This window comes from Otolemur garnettii, unplaced genomic scaffold (assembly GCF_000181295.1).
Source record: "Otolemur garnettii isolate 467f Iridium unplaced genomic scaffold, OtoGar3 scaffold00006, whole genome shotgun sequence".
Taxonomy (NCBI): domain Eukaryota; kingdom Metazoa; phylum Chordata; class Mammalia; order Primates; family Galagidae; genus Otolemur; species Otolemur garnettii.
The window spans coordinates 13,342,481-13,364,405 of record NW_003852401.1 but is presented as its reverse complement, the minus strand read 5'-3'; the positions used below and the strand labels follow the sequence as shown (position 1 = coordinate 13,364,405).

Here is a 21,925-nt window from a genome sequence, read left to right as displayed (position 1 = left end):
AGTACAACATTCAATTTTGAGCTTTTACTATTGAACGTGAATAGCCTGCACATTAAAAAAAAAAAAAAAAAGTTTTTATAGAAACCCAATTTCTTAAAGTCCAGGAAGCATGCAGCTGGTTAATGTTAACAAAAGACCTTGACAGGAACATGTAAACTATATTGAATGTCATGCTTGGGGCCTATCTGCCAGCAATATTGTAGAGTTGTTTCATTAAAAATGAATACTGTACATTGAATACGGGATAACTTTCTGCAGCCTTCATCGTTTCACACAGTACATAGAATTTAGAATCTAGGTCAAGAACATGTCCTGCTGTCACACCGCTCAAGATGTCCCTGTGCAATCTCTTCCGTTGAGTCCTTATGAAGCTACAAGTCACAAATCCAAGATTCTGCTCCCTGAGGACACCTGATGTGAGACATAGCACTGCTGTAGTTTTCTGCCTATCCTGAATGCTCTGTGAAACTTAACCTTAAATACCATCACGTAACAATCACAAAAACTTTTGCTAAAGGCCGTATATACTAATAAAAAGACAGTGGTGCTTCCAACATTCTGAAATGCTCTGAAAACCAACTTTTCCAATACTAAATACAACAAAATAACCTTCATAAAATATAACTTTTCTCCATTTACACTTTTTTAAAGGATTAGTATCCTATGCTTTTCAAGCACAGGAATCTGTGAAATAACTCCTAACATGGACAGAATTTTTTTTTTTAATACATAACTTAAGAGACTGGAGAGTTTTAACTCAAGTCCAGCCTCTAAACAAGGAATATTCTTGTTTACTTTAAAAATGGAAACAACATATAGTTCCATTATAATTGTTAAAAAGTTAGCTTTACAAACATGGGAATTTTAATTTAAAAAAAAATTCTTAACAAAACTATACAGTGTACAAATTACTGTCTACAAGGTAGGCGGTTCGTTCAGAAGACCTTCCGCTCTTCTTGCTACTCGCAGCTTCACAGATTCATTCACATATTTTTGTAATGGAGCTGCCCACCCGAACATTACCCGATAACTATATTGCTATAATTAAGATTTTTGCCATGTCTTTATGTACAGTCTCCTTCACTGTGTTATGTTTTTTTCTCCTTAGACAAGCCTCAAATGCTCACGTCACTCCAGGGGAAACACGCTTCAGAGGCACTGTGAGTGGCGGATGGCAACAGCGCCATGGAGCTGGTGGCTGGAGAGACCAGCGCCTACTGATGCCCTTGGGTGACCTTCGCCATCCTGAAGCTCTGCAGTTCTGGGTAAGGGAGAGGCGTGCAAGACCTGCAAAAGTGGGGCCTTTCGTCCAAATATACTTCCTGGTAAAAGAGGAGGAGGCCGAAAAATGGATTTGAGATCTTATATATATAGTAGTACTTTTAATAGTTTCATCTCAAAAAGAAAGAAGAAAAAAAAGTGGATGTCAAATAAAAAAGCAACACTTGAACTAGGCCTTTGTATTCAAGAGGCAGGCAGGAATAGCCACAGTGTATAACTTATTTAGCTAGAACTGCTCATTCACTGGCAAAAAAAGAGCGAGTCTGCCCTTCAAAAATACTGTGTGTCCTGTGAGGTTGATTTGTTTACCTAATAGGTCAGAGATACATGAAGAACTTGGCTGAGATTATCTGTTTTCTACTAGGGCAAGTATCACAGAAATGACTGGACTTACTTTTGAACTTGCACTGCTGGGATCCCGCTGTGCTATTCAGCATTTGGGCTATCAAACTGAATGGGCTAATCTAATACAATTCTCCAGCCCATAAGCATTGTTCTAAAGTATTCATTATTAAATGATACGCTGTGAGAACAATTGACATTTTATTTTATTAGGCCACGGCCTAGGGAAAGGGGGTCAGGGGCTCCTTAAGACAGCCTACCGTGTGTCACTAATTCTGATTCTCCTTCCAGTAATGAATTCCCTCAATAGAACCGGGGAGTGAAGAAGGGGGCAAAAAAAACCGCAGCAAAACAAAAAAAACCACCAGCCTCCATTCACCCTCTAGTCCTCAAAACTAGATTAAATATGTATTTGAGGTACTATTCCTTAAAAGAAAGTCCCATCTTATGGGTTTATTTCATCCACAGGAAGATTCATTTCTTAAAATTCTGTATTTCCCTTCTGCTCTGGCTCTCAGTTTTAAAAGGGCAGTAAAATGAAAACAAGATTTACTTTTTTGTTACTTAAAAATTGAACTTTGATTTTAATCTATCAGTCCAAATACATTCAATAATAGCAATCCTCTGTTCAATCTTCTGGATATCAAAAACAAACAAGCGAACGAAAAAAGAAAAAAAAAAAAACAAACCACCCAAGTGCACTGCCATCCATTTGAAGTAGTAAGTCACAGGTAAATCATATCCTACCATGAATGAAATGAAGAAATGGGGACGAAAAGCAGCAGAGAAAGAACACGGGAGCACTCCTTCCAGCTGGTCTCATGTGATGTGTAGGAGAAAGCATACTCATGTGTTAAACCCCAAAGCTTGAAACGTACAGCATCCCCTATGTGGACATGCAGACAGATATCTCTGCCAAATAGGAGACAGGCTCACTCTCCACTGTGGATCTGAAACTTTCAAGAGAAACTACCACCAAGCCAAGTCTGCCTTTTTAAGCCAAGTCTGCCTCCAGGAGAATTGGTTGTGTTTGCTCGTTCTTACTATGTTGTTGTTATGAAAACCAGAAATGAGTTCAGCTTGCACCCCAGGTGGGAAGTTAGAGAGGGGGGAACCTGTGTAAGTTGAAGTTCGTCACAGTAGGCAGAACAGTTGCTTTGCAGCCCAGGCCCATCTCAGGGTGCACTGCTTCACAGCTACACTGTAAAGTGTTAAAAATCCTCCCACCCCACCCCCAGAATATATATATATGTATATTAAAAAAAATCCCCTGTCCATCTCTCAGTACACAAAAGGACCTCATCACACTGCAAAAATAGCAGTACCCACTTTGGTCAATTAAAACAAACAAACAAAAAAAAAGCATACATTATTTTTTTTTTAAATCTGTGTACTTACCTATAATAACCAATACAGCTAAAAGCACTACCTACATAGGCAAAACTTGGTATTGCATAATTCGTATAAATTTGAAACCCCTCCCCCCAAATATTAATTGGAAGATGAAAAACATGAAAGGTTAATAGAAAAAAACACCAAAATACTGAAAATATTGCTGGTCGATTACAATTTTTAAGCGGCAACTATACACAGCCATGATATGCTTTATAAATGTGAGATAAAGGTATAACTGTCTAAAAAATCCATGATGTCACACATTTTTCTTCGTCTGGAGTACAAAATATTTTGTCATAAAAATGGTAAAGATTTAAAATGATAATAAATGCAGCAAAACAAGTGTAGTGATGTCACTTTTTTGTTTTTTTTGTGTTTTTTTTTTGTTTTTTGTTTTTTAGATTTCAAGGCAAGGCACGTAATGTGGACATTATATCTTCGTGCAAATTAGGATTACTGGAAAGAGTATTTTTAATTAAAATTTTAAGAGACATAGAGGCAAAAATGTGTCTGCCCATGCACACTATGGATCTGTCAATACAAGAAATTTGTTGAACAAGGCTAATGTTTGAAAGCACCATGCAAGTTTTCAGCACCCTGATTACATCTGTTTTCTCAAGAGTGCATTTTTTTTTTGTATCCTACACCCTGGCGTTCCCAGTTTGTAAACTGTAAGCTTTACCCTTGTGACATGGATTTGCCTGCCTCTTTGTCTCTATAATGCAGATTTTATAGAACCTTTTGTACACCCTATGGGTTCTTGATGCAACCAGTAATTTTAAATAAATAAATTCTACCTCCAAGGAGGCTGCAGCTAAACCAACATAAGTGCTGTGTTTTAATTTTATTTTTCTCAAGCACATGATTTGTCTTGATTTAATGCCTTTTTAATGCCCTCAAAAACTGAGGGGAAAATAAATTCGTTCAAAATTATTTTAAATTCTTTTTAATCCCCTCAATTTAGAGTCCAAGGGCTGAAGGACTTATAATCATGATTCCCCTTTAGATATAAATTTATAAATTGCACTTGCCTCTGTTAAGTGTTTCTTTTGTGGGGAAAATATTATATTAATTTTTACTGTTGCATGCAGAGATAACACTTCACCTACATAGAGGCATTTCTTCCATAGAGCCTTTGTGTTCAAACTGTTTTTTTTCCTTTTTTCTTTTTTTTCTCTTTTTTCCTTTTTTTTTCTTTTTTTCTTTTTTTTTTTTTAAGATTTCAAACTGGGTTACACACTGGAAAAGGCTGGGTTAAGGGCCAAAATTTAATAAATCTGTACTGATAACTAAAGGCTACAGAGATTTTTATATATACTTTTTTTAACTTTTAGAAATCAGAGTGCTTAAAAAATGGCTGGCTCATGGCTCTGTCACCCAGCACCTCTGACGCTGCCTCCTAGCCTTCGTTGGTGAGATAACCAGGAATAGTGATTCCATGCGTAAACAACAAGAATACTAAACCAATAAAACTAGCTTATCATGCAAATATTAAGGCATCTAGAAAGTCAGTTAAAATATATTGTCATAGAGACAGAACATCTATTTCCCAGCGGACTTCATGTAACAAAGGCTACGTTGCAGGGGCTGCGATCTACCATCAGTGAAATATCATCGACCCTTTTCATGTCATTACAGTTTCAACCCTAAGGGAATTAGTGATTGTAAGTGCTGCAATTGCTGGTCTATCATCTTCTTTCTTCAGTTTCTTTCCTTTCTCCCTTTGTTTTGTTTTGTCCAGTCTTCCTCTTTTCTTTTTTTTTTTTTTTTTAAATTTCTTAAACTATTGTTGTATTTCTTTTTCCCTCAGTTGCTCGTTTCTGCTTGAAGGAAAGGTTCTCCAATTATGTTCAAACCGTAATTTTGGACATTTGCCGGTAAGATGGGTGTCCTATTTGACACTTGGAAAGGAACCAAGCTAGCCCAGGTACCAGGACTGTTGAGAGGAGCAGAGCAGCGGGGAGGGAAGAGAAAAAAAGAAAAAGCACAATGTTACAATCGACATCAATATGAGAAATACAAATTCCAGATGCATCAAATTACTACGATAACTTTTTTTCAAAATTACAGTCTAATATAAGATAAATGTGCCAAATGCCTCTTATTATACCTATGTAGACTATACGGTTTATCCCTTTCATGTCAAGGAAGAGTAATTATGAGGCAGAAAAACCTGGAGTAGGACACATCCACAATTGCTGGACTCTAACTGATCAAGCTTATTCTTCCTCAAATATTGCATCTACTTCAACATAAATGCTATATTATTTTTTTGCTATTCAAAAAAGAAAAAAAAAGAAGAAGAAAAGCACTAGACCCAATATAGTTTGCCAGCTATATCCTAATCCTAACCTTATTTTACCTTTTATTCGCGAGCAATTCAACAGTAAGATGGGTTTCAATTTTTACCTGCCTAACAGGTTAAAGAAAATCGGAAGGTAAAGGAAAGATACTTCTCTCCCTCTCACAATAGGAAAAAATACTTTTTAAAGGTAGGCCCGTGCATAGTATGCAATTTGAATTGCCAAATTATCAAAATACATCTTAACTGGAGTTATCTTGGTAAAGACAAAACAAATGAAAATCATAGAAGCAAAATGGAACACAGCTTTTTTTGTCCTCACATTTGTGAGAGGCTACAAGGGCCTCTGCTTGTGCTTACAAGTTCTATAGCTCTCCAGTGGTCTTCTCACCCTCCTAAGTTACCCTTCGAGAGAATCAGAATTTTCCTTCCAACTTCTGTTTTTTTACATTGGATCGCAACCCAGGCCTGAACTTTCCTGCTCCTCCCATCAGTAATAACACCACGTTTGAGCTGTTTTGAATATTGGGAAGGGTGAGTGAGGACGAGGGCTGGAGGAAGTAAGCAAACGAGATTTCTGCCTATCTCCCGTCAGCCTGACCTTTCCCTGTGTGTAAAAAGAAGTTCGGAAAGCAGTTTTCTCATTGCTAGTGGTATCATCCCTTATTAAGGAAGTATATTGTGGGAAATAACAACAGGTCTACATGACGTAAAATCACCCCACACTGTACGCTTTGGAGTACACCTGATCTGACCTATCTCAATACTCAACCCAGAATGAAGGGCAGCAAAGTAACCACTTGATAAAAAATCATGAACCAAGGGAACACCAAACTGACAATTCCATACTTGGTTAGTCAGGGCCGAACATGAAACACTTTCAATGTTTCAGATTTCATTTAGAATCCTTTGCCCTACTTTTGAAACCATGAGGTAAGATGAACGCTATTACTATTGTGAGCAATCTAGATATGCTCGTTTGTTCATGTTTGAATTCCACAGGGACAAAAGCCTTTAGGGAATATTAACCTGAAGGACCAAATTTGTATTTAAAAACAACCTGATATAAACCATTTTTCACTCTGGTAGTACCTCTGTGGAAAAGGTTGTTTGTTGCTACATGTCTTAGTACATATTTCTGAGTTAATATTTCAAAAAACAAAACCAAAAACCAAAAACACAGTGACCTTTTTATGCTCTAGTGATTTTATAATTAAACTACAAGCTCCAGGACAGCAAAGTCCATTTCTCTTTTTGCTAACCATCTAATATGAATTGAGAACACGGCATGTGTTTAGTAAAATTTTGGATAAACAAACAAAAAATCAATTAATTGTTTCCAATCACACCCGGCTAGATCTTTTTAAAAGGTATTGCCCAGAATTACATATATTCATGAATACCTTGTGATTTGGTCTCCTATAAAAAGACAATAGGCATTCCATCTCTGAATTTAAAATTAGAGATGCTCAGGATTAAGAAAAATTAATGAAAGAGGGATAATCACATTCAAACTAAAAAGCTATTTCCTCATTATCTAATGAAAAATTACAATTCTAAAGGATAAGGATACACGTTATTGAAACATTGTCTAAGACACTTAACTGTTTTCACATATTTCTCTCTTCCCACACACATTTTCAGCATTTGCACTCTTGACTGGGAACAATGTTACATAATGCATCATGAAACTCACTTTCCCCTCAACTGTGTTTCCACTGCACTTTGTACACAATCCTATTGCAGCATTTATTACTTCACATCGTAATTATCTGCATCTGTGATTATCTTACTGCCTGGAAGGTAAGCTCGACAGAGAAAATGACCTGGCCTTATTGTTCCCTACAGGGTCTGACCACAGCTGAGGCTATTTCTTAACAAATGGAATAAATTACAAAAATGGATATCCCTTGTTTTTAACCCCTACAAGAAGCATGGTATCAAAAGCAGAAAGACTAGCTAGAATGAATAGGATCCTCGACAACAAGCAAATCATTCTGCAAAACCAACAAGTGCCCCAAGTGAAATGAGCTTAAAGTCCTTTAGAGATTGTATGCTTTAGGGATATAAAGTGGGTTTGAATGATTGAAAATAAGTATGGCTCCTTAAATGGACACGTCTACCATAAGAAAGATGAAGATAACAATGGAGGGTTTATCCTGTGATAGCTTTCTTACTCAGTTCTTTAAAGGAGACACATATTATTTTTGTGGAAAATGCTCAACATAAATAAATTGATGCTAGTCCCTAACAGAACTCTTGCTGCCAAATGCCTAACAAATTTAATTTAAATGTTTATTTAAACCTTTCAAACCTCCCATCCTACATTATGGCCATATCAAAATTGCAGAGTGCAATATATTTGTCAATACTGTTTATGAACGTTTGGGGGGAAATAAATCTCAAACATTAACACTATGCAGACCCCATACATGAGTTTTACAAGTCTCTTACTGCCAATTTGTAGGTTAAGTTCAGAACTATAAGGCACAGGCACTTTTTTAGAGTTTTTTTTTGTTGAAGTCTCATTACAAAAAACTTGGTAAAACTGAGCCAAAGACTATGGTAACAAATGTATAGAAAAATGCTTAATCAAAAAAATATAGGCCATTTAATTTAAAAACATAGTACTTAAAGTTCCATAGTTATCTGGGTGAAAATGTAACAGTGCTTTTTATATATCTAACTCTTTTTTGCTATACCATGGATAAAATAATGCCAACTGTATGGATAAAATAAACACACATACATATACATGATACAGATTAGTTATATGTAAAATGCTTTATAGTCTTAATTCGTAATGGAATGAGAATTACTATATGGATAATCTTAAAGCCAATCCAACAATCTGCATTTTATCAAGAGACATGAGAATACAACTAAAAGGATTTCAAAATATTCAAGGTCAAATTCAGCTACTTGAACAACAGTTCTTCAAGGATGCATTTACTTTGTTTTCATCAAATTTTCCACTGCCAAATAATCTGTCTTTAGGCAAACAGATGAGCATGACTGAAAGTTGAAAGTACACCTTTAGAAAACATAAACTGGCCCTAACCAACAAAAAAGAAAAGAAAAGAATTATTTTGCCAAAAATCAGGCCCCAAAAAATAAAGCACAAAAGATTTTGATGGGGCGGGGGGGCTTTAACACAAAGCACAACTCACCCTAGTGATGACTACTCTATGTATATAATGAAGTATCTCATTATAAAAAATTACATAAGATCTAAATCAAAATTGCAAAATAAAATGTCTGATATCATAGATATTTTCATACTATTTAGCCCAAAATGTATGATATGGCCCACAAATTATTTTATCCTTTAATAGTAATACTTAACATGAATAGTCCTGCTTAATTTTCTGCTAATAAGACTATCTCTGAAACACTGTGTTTCTTCTTGGCATCAGTCTTCAAACACACACTATGGCATTTCTTTGCTGGAGACTCTCACCAAATCATGTCATTTGAGAAGCAGCTAAAGGCAGACAGGGAAGAGATGGCAGCTGAGCTGGGAAGACCTGTGGATGTCTGCCTGAGTCAGGTAGACTCAATGAGCCCAAAAGGAGAGCCTTTCAGACGGTAACCAGGCTGAGGACTGACAAGGTTCTTTGTTGTTCTACATACGCTGCTACTTAATTCCCTCAATGAGCTCTTGAAATGGCCATCGTTATCCCCATTTCACATATGAAGAAACTGAAACAAGTTACTTGCCCAGAGTCTCCCACTTGATCCTCGGACATGAATCATTTTTCGGGTTTCCCTGGCCACTTCACTGTACAATACTGCATCGCCTCTGTGGGGAGTCAAACACTGGCCCAACCTTGAACAAAGTTCTTTGAGGGCAAAATTCACTTGCTTCAGGAGACAATGAACTTCCCATACCCCACACAAGGTGGATCGTAAGAGGCTGAGGCAGAAGAAGCTTAGGCATGGAACATGTGGTTCATCTTGTAATTCTGTGTCTCTCTCTTCTGAAAACAAATCTAGTTGAAGTTCCCCTGGAGGGACACTTAATGTGAGGGTTAAGACAAAAGAAGATACCCACTTCTTCCCTTTAAAAATGATACACTATTCACAGTTTTACTTATCTTGGATAAATTGGACTAACTACTTGTTTTTTGTATCTACAAGGAGTAAATAGACTGCACCTTTCAAAGAAAGAAAGAGAGAAAATTGCTCTGGTTACATTCTTAGATGCATTCTGTGGCCATGTCTTCTTGGCCAAAAAGGATTAGGCCCTTAGCTTTCAGATCCACTGACGAACCACAGGGTGCCAAATAAACACATGGGAAGCCATTTAGTCAAGTGACCCAACAAACAGTCAAAGTTTTTATCTATTAGTCCTGGGAGATTAAAATGAGCTATTTTAGGAATGGCAAAATTCACTTATTATTAGTTTGTGTTTATTTGATAATGTTTTTAATGGATTGGGCAAACCATTTGTTAAACAGTTTATAAAATGTCAGAGGCTCCCATATTCGGATACCTTTCATGAGAGTAATAATATAGCCTATTTAGAATTTACATACTGTTTAATCATGAGACTATTGTATTTACTGAGAAGGCAGTAAGGACCCTTTTTAGAAGCTTAACCAACATTACAGAAATGAAGCACCAAGAATTGTACATAGTCATACATACTTCAACTCTACCAACAGCTACATTACTGATAGTGATAAAAATAAGCAATGGCATAGAAAGACTGGGGAATCAATAATACAGATATTTTAATTTAAAAGAAGGATTTACCTTTAATTTCTTTGTACCAGCTTCAGATATCCACGAGAAGGAAAGTTTTTTACTTCCTTGGCTAAATAATTTTATTGGCACAATATTAACATACAAGCATCCATGTTTCTCCAAAAATGCCCCATAAACAATTTTCCCTGTTAATAGCTAAAATCATGTCTGGTAGGGGGGTGTGGGGGTGGTCATGGTATGTGACACACCTTTTGGGGGGGAGACCACAATTATAAGAGGGACTTTACCTAACAAATGCAATCAGTGTAACCTGGTTCTTTGTACCTTCAATGAATCCTCAACAATTAAAAAAAAAAAAATGTCTGGAAAAGCCAGGCAGGGTGGGTTAATTAAGTAACAAGTAAGAAACCACGCTGTCCTGGATAGTATGTATATATATGGATTTGGGCTGACCGCTTACGTCAAAACAACATAAAGGCTATAGATTAAGTCTTGTGAAAAAAATGCTCAATCAGACCTGTTTAAGGCATAAACGAGTAGCATTTAAGTTGACTTTTTATTAATGTATTAGAACAAAGAATATGGTATTTCCTAACTATACTAGTTGCTAGCACTTCTATAGTGTGTGTTATTTGTTAGGTACTGTTCTAGGAGCCTGATCTACCTTCAAGTTTCTAATCCTCATGAAAACCTATAGGAAAGGACCATCATTATCCTGCTTTTACAGATGAGAAAACTAGGAAGGTAAGCGTCTTGCCCAATTCATATTGCTATTAAGTCACAGAAGCTGGAATTTGAAATAGACTAGTACGGTTCTGGGATCAATATTTTTATCCACTACACTTTGTCATCTCCCTCTTTTGTCAAACATTCTGACTTTTTCCACTGGACTAGAATTTGTATTACTGCTGAATTATTATAAAGGAGTCTATGAATTAAGGTTTGTATCACGGGGACACACTGCCATGGCGATGGAACTGTAACTCTTCAGCCCAGACTTCAGCACAAATAACTGTATTTTATTTATTCAGTTACTTTTCAGCTGAATGCAATATTTCCCTTTATTGTATGTGTACACAGATGTAGCTGTGTGTAAATAATTTGCTGGTTAAGTTCCATTGCGGAGGAGGCTAGGATGAAAGTGAAATATACAAAGTGCTTTTACGTAGGTCTTGTGTTTCTTCGATTTATTCTTCCCATTTTCAGGGATCATTATTGCCATCTGAATGATCCTATTTGCATGCAAGATGATTTCTAATGATTATTACTATTTGTAATAATCTCTATCAGAAAGCTCCCTGGCTAGCTCTTACCTGAACTGCAAAGTACTCTTGTGGGCTCTCTGGGAAACACCAAATATCATAAACTGCAGGTGGCTTATGGAATGATTCTGACTGCAAGCAACAGCACTTCATAGTAATGAAAGAGAAACGTATTTGTTTCTTAACTAAGTAGGTAAATAGCCTTCTTTATTGCTTTTCCTGGGGGACCACCAGTTTTGAAAATAGCATATCAGAATGGTAGGCCATCAAACCTCATTAATTGATATTCAGTTGTTTCAGATGAGTTTTGTGATTGGGGCACACCGGATTGAATGTTAACTTTACCATGCATGAGTGCTAGCATTTTCTAAGGAAAATAATGGCATCTGCCAGGGAAATATTTTATCTAATGAAGGGCACGGGGTAAGGCCTTACGTATGAGACCGCCATCACTAAATGTTAAATGTGCTCATGACAATTACTGTACTCTTTTAGTCAAAAGCTCTTATTTAATCTGAGCAGACTCTTCAACACAGAAATCTATATACTTAAAAACAATAAAAACTTATTTCCTTAAAATAGTTTAAACAAATATGAAAAAGGCTCTTCCCTGCCATAGGCCAAATTAAGCAGATTTTTTAAAATAGTTATGTTTGATCTTTCTTATATTTTAGAACTGAAATGAAAGACGAAGCATTATTATGAAGATGACTAATTATAAATAAATTACAGTCTACACATGTATACATACATAACAACTTATGTGGCTGTGGGAAGGCTTAGCCAATTAAAAAAATATAAAATAATCAGGCTTGGAGTAATGATTTTATCTCCTCCCACAGACCATGCTGCAGTGGAGAAGCCCACATGTTGATTTCCAGCCCTTTTCTCTCCCCGTCTTCCTTTCTAACCCGGGGCTCCTATTCACTGCTATTGTTACAAGCCCTACTGCTCCTCTTATTTGCATATGCGATTCTTCAACAGCAGACAAAATTCTCTACAAAAATAGTGCTTCAAAACAGTGCCTTTCACTAGCAAAAATCACCCAAGGCATACTAAATTAAATAGAAATGTAAGTTTGATACAAAAGCCAGAAAGAGATTCTTTCACAAATAATTTTCATTTAAAAGCAGAAACCAGTATTATGTGCACAACTGCATCTCTAAAGGATGAAACTTGTTTTTATCAGAAGTCTGAAGCATAAATGTACAAACGACTAAGGGACTGAACATTTTTGAATATCATGCTACTCTGTTCACATAGGCAAAAGATCTTGCTTCCCGTAAAACAAGGTGAACAGGGGAGAGAATAACTGTAACTTTCTACAATTTCTGACTATTCAGAAGTTATGTCTTCCAATTTCGTGAACTTGAATAGGCCTTTACTTTTTCTTTTGTAATTTGTTATGGTTGTTACTATATATGTGCATTTATAGCTTTTTTACTTAAGTTAAATATGACTACAAATTTACCTTATGCCTACAACAGCACCAGTAAGCGTGAGAATCAGAAAAGGTAAGTAAGCTACTGATGATGCACAGACCACGGGATGGCCCTGATTTGCTATGGACGCCATGCACACGTGAATATGGCACTTTCCATAGAACATATTCAGTACGGGAGGTGTTTAACATGCTTCCTTTCATTGGAAAGGGTTAATCAGCAAGGTTTACATTTGGGAATTTCTGAATCACGCTCCTCCCTCTCTAGCAGGGCTGCCAAAAATCATCTGACAGGAAACGTAAGATTAAGTTTGTCCTACCTAAGTGAACAAAGAGTGCTCTGAACAAGCCACCGGTTTACTGCAGAGCGGGAACTTTTCTAATCCTGCTGGAATCTGCAGTGCTGCTCAGAAAATATCATGGAAAAAGTTGTTTTCTTTCCTCTAACATCTTGTCTTGGGATCATCTCATTTTGGTCACACTGCAGATCCTGCTGCTTCTCCCATAAAGGTTAACTTAAAGCTCCAAACATAATCATGTGGAAAATGGACATTATTGATTCCTATGGTCCATTGTTCCCCCATCCTAAGTCCCTGAAGTTCAAGTTCAATCTGGAATTACATCATGTCTGGTTTCTCCTGGTTACCAGACGGCTTGAGACGTGACCACAGCTACAGAAAAAACAAACAGCCTTCTTCACGCTTCGGCTCCCCTATCGATTCAAACGTAAACTTTTTTTCTTTCTCTCAAGTATGCTTCAAGTATGGAGCATGGTTAATTTAGAGATTAAGTTCCAAATTAGATTATCTAATGGCATCTTAATGGATTGCTGACCCATTTCCTGTGGGATGGCAGCATGCAAGTCTGGCTGGAATACAATTAATTTCTTAGGAAGTGTTCTGAAGAGTTTCGCTAGATAAAAAGGAAACGTCGTGTTGTACAAATCTTTCTTTATAAATAGAGAAAGTTAGGCCAAACTACAACAAATCCCAACATATTTTTCAATGGCCAGATCACAGATGTTGTGGGTCTGTGAAAATCAAACCAAGACCATTTTGAAGAATGGTAACGTTTTTAGTTTTGATTTTATAACAGGTGCAAATAATTTTGATGAGAATGGAGCAACTCCCCTACATAGAATATCCAAATACAAAAAGCAACCCTAGTTAGCAGCGCCATTCCCAAAGAATGGTCATGTGCAATTGTGGCCTTTGCAATTCTCCACCTTGAACCAAAGATTCTTCCATTCATTTACCTTATCAGCATTTCTATCAGGGTCCCAGAGTGGTGCTAGGGGCCCGGAATGGTACATAAAAAGTAGAACATTTGAACACACTTTAGAGCTGACAGCTGAAAAGGAAATTCAGCACTCGGAGAATAAAGCTCCCCCCAGGAACTCCAGGAACAACCCAGCTGTTGTACTGTAGTTATGTGTCAAGATAACAAACCAAGAGCAGGAAATGCTAACCTAGTGAATTCACAGAGACGGTCTAAGTGTAACTCTGAAATCAAAGTTAACTCTTAATATCACCTAAGGACAAGATCCATACCGCTCTTATCATACACATGCCACATAATATGTGGCGATACACACACATACATATATATTTACACATGTATGCGTATAGGGTCACACAACTATACGCTTTGCAACCCGATAACTGCAAACTGTTTTTGTTTAAATATTCATCCTTAAACCTTTTGAGAGCATAGGTTTTTCAAAGAATAATTTTATGGACAAAGCAAGGGAACTGGTGGAGGGCAGTGTTATGCAAATTAAGTTATATGTATGAAATGAAGGCCGGTATACACCTTCTTTTTTTGCCTTCTCTCTCCTGACCAACAAGATCCATATAATCTTTACTGGCTGCTAAATGTCTCTTGGGAAATCAAGTGACTCTCTAGAATTGCAGTAATAAACGACAATTTCTTACAAAAACATGTGTAAAGTTTAGGATGAAGCATTCCACTCGTAGGAAAGAACTGCTAACACGTGTAATGTGGAAAATAACTGATGAAATTCTCTTTGGTGCCATTCACTTATGGCATCAGCAGAAACACAAAAATCCTTCCAATTATTTCAGTAGAATCTTCATTTATTCATTATTTCAGAGGCTGAGCAAATGGTTTTTGTAAACACATCCTTCAGTACCACGCGCATGTTTATTTTAGCCATCTGAAGACTTCTCTGTTTATGTGAGCCATCAGACACATACAGCCACTCACTTGAGGCTGTACGGTTTTTTGAAAGGGGTGAAGGGGGGGAAAAGAATGAAACAATACATTCAGTTTCTCCTTTGCATAAAGCGCTCCCTCTAATGTTTTAAAATAACTTAGGTTTATGTTATTCTTGGGTTGTCCTTCAGTTTGCTTTTTCATTCAATTATATTGCTCTCTTTTATATTTGATAGTCCAAGTTATGTTCTGGCTATAGTTTCAAGAAAGTAAGCCAGACCCAGCAGTAACTGCTGTATGTGTTTATACTCAACAAGACTCGCGTTTGCAGGGAAGTAACTAGTCCACATGGGAGGACAAAGCATAAACACGACAGTACCTACCTTAAGCGGTTCATCACCTATTACCCTCCCAGGACCTGAACTTGTCGTGACTGACAGAGAAGGGGGCCCTTCACCAATGTTTCACTCTGTGTTAACTGCAGTACCTGACCTTTCACATAGGCAGAAAAATGGACTTTGTTAAGGCTCAAACTCCTTTGCGTAAGCACATACATACGTATGTGCACACTCAAATGGGTTGCAAAATGCTAAGGCCGAAACTACAAACCACCTCCAGGGCTGCAACCTGATAGATCTGTGAACATGGCTCCAGAGAGTCAGTTTTGGTTCCAAGGGGAATGTCTGTACGTGGGGTGGGGGGGAGGGAGGGTGGAAGGGATCTTCCAGCTTCCTTAACTCGCACGCTCCCTCAGCACTGCCATTGTCAGCCCTGGGAAAGAAGCTGCATTGGACATGAAACCCCAACAGCAGAAAAGAGGGTGACCACAGACAAGTGATTATACGAAGAAACTAATGGTAACAAATATTGAACAATCCAAACAAAATAAAGCAAAACCAAGACGTCCCCTTTGCTTTATCCTTGTCTACTGCAAAGTCTCCAGGGACCGCCTGTTGTCAGAAACAACAAAAATAACCATCATGACAAAGGCACATTCTCTGATCCTCTGGTTGGATAGATACACATATTTTCAGGTTAGACAGTTGCACGTTATCACCCGTATTTTCAGTTTATGCAGATGATTCTAAAGATGTAGCCACGCCCTGAAGATTCCAGATGTCTATTATCTGACTCAAAGTCACCGTGTTTCAGATATTTATGACTTCCCTTTTTAACATTCTTCGTAGGAAAAAAAACTAAGTTTTAAAAACAAATATAGGGGGGCAGTGCCTGTGGCTCAAAGCAGTAGGGAGGCTCATATGCTGGAGGTGTTGGGTTCAAACCCAGCCCCGGCCAAAAACCCACAAAGAAAAAAAAACAACAACAAACAGAGGCACTAGATATAAATTATGAACAAAGCTGTTGGGCCACAGACACGGCCTATTTGTACCATGAAATGTAAATTCTGTCTGTCTCCATTTTTGAAAACTATAACAAAGTAAATAAAATTGCTCTCTCACTTCAGTTTATGTATTCTGAAATGTATAATACTTAGAATTTTAGGAACTATATCTGTTATCAGTCACGGTACTTACGACAGGCCACCATAAAGATTCAGTAAATACCTGTTTATGAAGGAACGTATGTGCTTTCTGAATCATGATAAGAAGGGAAGAAACAAACTAAAAGTGTATTTGTAAGAGCTTTTGGAATCATTATGCATCACTATCTTCTAATCTAAAAAATTGCTATTTTTTGAGAGGGGAAGAAAAGAAACTTTAATTAAATTCTGAATTTTTTTTTAATTTCTCTGACGAGAAACTGATTACTATACTGATTCTTCACCAAGCAGAGGATTTGTAAGATGAAAAATACTTCCATAAGAACTGCCTTTACTTACCCTATTCCTTCATGTTAATACATGTGTTCTGAGATTGTCTACTCACCTTTTCTTTGGGGGGGGAGATATCTTTCTTTTTGTTCAAAAAGTTACTAAGAACTAGGTGAAGTTATATTTTAAACCTCCAGTAATCTACATCTTTATTTGCCTTTACTATACTGTGGAGGTCCTATCCTATTTTAATTTACATCAATGTTCTGAAGATTTGGAAGTTTACCCAGCTATAAGCACATTTACAAACTTGAGTACACTTCATCTGATTTGCAATTCTTATAAATACAGGGAACTTCTATGCAGACATGGGCCATTTTGCTAATAGGCAGAGCATGAAATATAAAAAAGTTATTTAATAAAATAAAACACAAACATTGTGCTATTAAATTACATTCAAAATACTTATTTATTCAGACTACCTCAATAAGCTACTTTCACTGAATTTAATTAAGATTATTAATCATTACGACTATTTAAATAAGATGCTTCCATTGAGTTTACCTCTTTTTCACAAGAACATACTATAGTTTTTCCCCAAAAGAAGGATTAACACAAGGTTCTTGAAAAAAAAAATCATGTAATGATGTACCCATTTTAAAGTAGATGCTAAGTTAATCTTCAAAGAGAAGAAAAGTCATGTTGTCATCATTGTCGTTATCAATTTAATAAAATGCCATCAAGTTTTAAAAAATAGAATACGATCTCTTTTGATTTCTAAGTAAAAGTAGACATTTAATTAATTTGATTCTTTTAAATTCTACTCTCTGGCAGTTTCTATCAACCAATATGGAGATAGGCAGCCCATTAACAACAAATGTCCGAGTAAACGCTGTCTACAAGTGGAGGATTACAACCATAGCAGAGTTGGAAAATTCTCTTGGTTCTACTTTTGATGAAATCCTTATGGGGATGACCTCACTCTTCTGCAAATTTATATCTCTTATTACGTACGATGATTCCATAAATTTTAATTACTTAATCCATCAACTGAACACAATTTTTTAAATTATTTGAAATGACATACACATCTTTACAATGATACATAAGAAGCTGACTTAGAACCACTTACTTTCTAAAACCGATACGTAAGACAGTATCAAAACTGGTTTTGAAAACGGAATTTTAAAACGACTTTCTCAGCCAACCAAATAAAGTCAACCATCTATGAATCATATCAGTATACAAACAGAAATTAAAACTTTAAAATTTCTTATTCTAATTCCAACAATCTTTCCACTCTATAATTGACGGGAACTGCCAATAATAGATACATTGACTAATTTTAAATCTTTCTTGGCAGGAGAATAAATGAATAGTAAAATGACTTAGAGTTAGCAGGAGAGGAAAGAGTAGAAATAAGAAAAGTCTATACTGTGAGAACCATTGCTTTACCCTCAGGTGAAAAATCTTCCCTAAAGCCGTAATTTCATTGTTCAGGTCCTAAAATCAAACGTCAAATTCCACCTCCCTCCCCTGTCAAAAATATCAGAAATTATACAAAACATTTGATAGCATTTGGAAATTCCAGTGATCAATTAGCACATACTATAGTCCCAAATTAATTTGATGTTGCATTTAAGTTAGAGATAAATGAGGGGAGTGGGGGAAGGGGAACGGGGTAGCCACAACAACTGAACTGTTAACACAGATTTTCTGTAAAGCTAGTTAAAAACAAACACTACAGCTCATGTAATTTTTAGGTGTAAGTGTAGGGTTGGAAATAATTAAAATGTTACCTTTGCCAAGTAATTCCCAATGTATCCTCACTGGTACTGGGGTATAAATGCCTGCCGTTTTGATTCATGGTCCAGTCACAAATCCTCAGCTGTCAATTGAAACCTAGCAGTCAGATATGGATCGAGCAGTACTACAGTTTTTAGTATTTAAATGAATACATGCAAACTACTACTGTACATGGCATTAACCTTACTTTCCCAAGAGCCAACTTAAAGAAAAAATATAAAAAGCAAAAGAAAATCTTACTCTGAAAAGCAAAATTCCTAGACTTGTTTTTAGAAAAAAAAGCTATTGCAATATGCTTCTCTATTAATTAAAGCATACAAGAGAAACAAGTGCTTAGAACATAACAATTAGCCATTATTAGAGTACAAATTGAGCTGAAATAAAAGCAAACGTTAATGTTCAATAGAGAGATATATTTTAGAAAGAAAATAAAAATGCTTTTTTTTTTTTTTTTTAATACGCAACATACCAAATAACCTGCCCTGAGTAAAATAATCAATCACTTTACGCATGCAGTTTGCGGAGCACAGACACATGCAGTGGAGAGGAGACAGAAGGCCCCACCTTGCATTTGCCTTCACTGTGTTTGGAGTGTTTAGAAGCATCAGGGTAATCAGTTTTAGAGTTTTACTAATTTTGTTTTACTGAAAGTGGCATTGTTTAGAAGGAGTTGATAAGAATTTCTGCTTGGCTTTTTAACTCGGAGTCATGGCATTTAAAATACTTGACTACATCAGAAAAAAGTGAAGACTGTACTGAACACAGGCTGAAACGAATTCTCCCCAGATCTCAGAATCAGCAGCTCTGCCCTGCAGAGATTGTCCGAGTAACCCTATCCAGCTCTGTTTGGTTAACAGCTGCCCTACAGTGCTAGCAGATTTATTGAAAAGATATATTGCTTATTTTTATTCTTAAGAAAGTAAACTTATCTGGTTTGGGGGTGGGGAGGACACACTCAAAAATCATGATTTTTAACCTTTACATAGCCAGGCTGTAAATTAATTGCATCTTGCCCTGAAAAGATGACTTCTTCACAGCGTTCTCTAAGCCTTCTTTGCTGCTTTTCAGTGAGAATCGCTAGATGATGATAGGAGCCCAAGTTCCTTTAGACTTATGGTAAGCTATTTAAAGCCATTCTGATATTGTTATGGTTAAAGAAAAATTGGCGACTAAGAGCTTTGCTTTTGTTTTTAGACTCTCAAGCTTCTGCACATTCAAAGTAAGGAGTGATTAAAAAGTTTTAGAAAGATAGCTTTTGCTCATTTTTCCATAGATGAATGAGGTTCCAAAAATACCATCTAAAATTTCTTAAACAGGCAATTTTATGGATATTTTAGAGAAAAGTGATTTGTAATTTAAAGAGAAAAAAAAACCTCTTCATGTACATAGACAGATTTTTAAAGATGCAGCATCTATTCAGGATATATGCCATAAAGTTTTAAATCAGAAATATGTAAATTAAATCAGAAAGATATCTTAAAATGCACCATAATGCTTTCATAAAAGACAACATTTATACCTGAGTCACTATGAATTAAACACATGACATCCTTTTACTATTTCAAAGAAGTAGATTTGTTCAATCTGCTGAGAAGCAGTATGGCAAGATATTTAAAAAGTTCTCAAAATGGGTCATCTAATGAGCCAGTCCATGTGATGGGGCAAATTGGCTCAGTTTTTTTCTTTACAGTAAGAGAGTAAACCAATTCCCTATTTCCAAATACAAGTTTTAAAAGTACATACTATGAAGACAATCTAAAAACAGCTCAGGAAATTTGGCTTTGTGTAAAGAATAACTTATTGATTAATCACTTACTAATTCTGCTCTAGTCTATGAAATGTTCGTTTGGAATCACTTAAACGTTCTCAAGAAGGGAGAGGAACATTTCGGCATAGCATGTATTAATTCTGGTAATTATTAACTTCAGGTTAGTTTCTAAGGGGCTCTCAGCTTTACATTTTCAGAAATAGAATATACTTTCACAAAGCCAGGGGAACCTGACTTTCACTCAATGATTGATTGTCTTCTTGTCTCAGACAACTGCAGGAATCATGTCTCCTTGGAAGGATGTATTTTAAATTGCTTTATTGTTGCTAATGTTGTTATTTTTTGTTTGTCTATATGTTTTACCACCGCTAAAAATGTAGTGTATCTTTGACCATACATCAGCACTTACAAATAAGATATTTTTGGACTTTTCTTTCCTAAGGGTAGTCTCAAAGAAGCGAAACCTGACTACCACTATTCATTTTCATCTGTATTTAAGATATATGCAATAGAAATATCTTCTCCCAAACAGAAAACTATGCTTACATACATACAAAGTAATCAAGGAATGCATTTAGTGATATTTTAATGCCAGAGAAATTAGCAGGATGTTAATTAGCATTGAATTAATTTCCTTTCAGGCATTCAAAACGTAAAATATAATTTAAATTTATTCTCTCTTGAGACTGTTTACTACCATTATCAATATTTCCAATAAAAAGTTTCTGAGGAAACATGTTTGTTATACATTCTTGCACGTTATAACTTACATAAGTTCCTTGACCAAGAACATCTTTCTTCATGTTTTTTTTTATTATTAAATCTTCTTTAGCATAAAGCATCTTTGAATTAATAAGTGTCCAAGTAGTGTAGTTGCAAAGGTGATGGTGTGGGTGGGGGAAACAATTAAGTAATTAAAATAGAAATCACCTAGTCACAAAAGATTTCCATGATAGTAATGCTAAGAAAATCAGTTTCTGAGAATCTTACTTGACCAAGACAGTCCTAACCAAGCAAATTCTGAACAGCCTCTAGATACTGAAAAGTTAATATTATGTGTATTTAAGCTTCTTCTGGGCTCACATTAAGTATTCTTGGTATTAGCACAATTCAGTGTCTCTGGCAAAAAATAATTTTACATTAGGCTTTAAATAAGTTTAAAATAATAGGTGACAATCGTTTTTTGAGGTTGGGCTGGTGTTCCCTCAGTTTCTGCCCTGTGAGAGAAAGAGTATTAAATAATTCAGCTATCATTTTTTTAAATTAAATTTTAAAACTGTAAGTGGCACACAAATGCATGCCTTTCATTTATAAAAAAATTCTCTTAAGTTAAAAGTTTAATAACACTGTGATGATTTTTCCAAGTATATTCCCTCTAGAAGTAGAAAATTACTTTCCCACCCAATAATAATCAAATTTAAGACACAAAGTGTCTGTTAAAGTTGTATGTTGATGTGGGGAGCAACTCTTATTTTTGTAACAATAGAGACTCTAAAACAGACCTCAGCATATGCATATCCTTACCAAAAATGCACTCATATAAATCATTTTAATTCTTTAATTTATATGCACCTGTAAATATGATGTTATATTATCTAGAAAATGCCCATAATTTCAAAAATAAATAAAAGCTAAAAGTAAGACTCTCCTCCAAAAAAGTTATTAGTGAAGA

General features: G+C 35.9%; 1 protein-coding gene across 6 annotated transcripts in view; it reads right to left on the bottom strand.

The window, feature by feature from the left end:
• The window catches only part of NFIB (nuclear factor I B), a 231,400-nt gene that overhangs the window by 1,580 nt on the left and 207,895 nt on the right, over nt 1–21,925 (bottom strand). For 3 of the 6 annotated variants that reach the window (XM_023508423.1, XM_023508424.1, XM_023508428.1), the window contains 2 exons: nt 18,479–18,567; nt 1–4,954 (listed from right to left, as the gene is read on the bottom strand). The exon at nt 1–4,954 is cut by the window's left edge and continues 1,580 nt beyond it. In XM_023508423.1, the coding sequence (XP_023364191.1) occupies nt 4,825–4,954; nt 18,479–18,567 (219 nt within the window). In that variant the 3' untranslated portion in view covers nt 1–4,824. The remainder of the gene's footprint in view (nt 4,955–18,478; nt 18,568–21,925) is intronic. The other 3 variants (XM_023508426.1, XM_023508427.1, XM_023508429.1) reach the window with 1 other exon arrangement.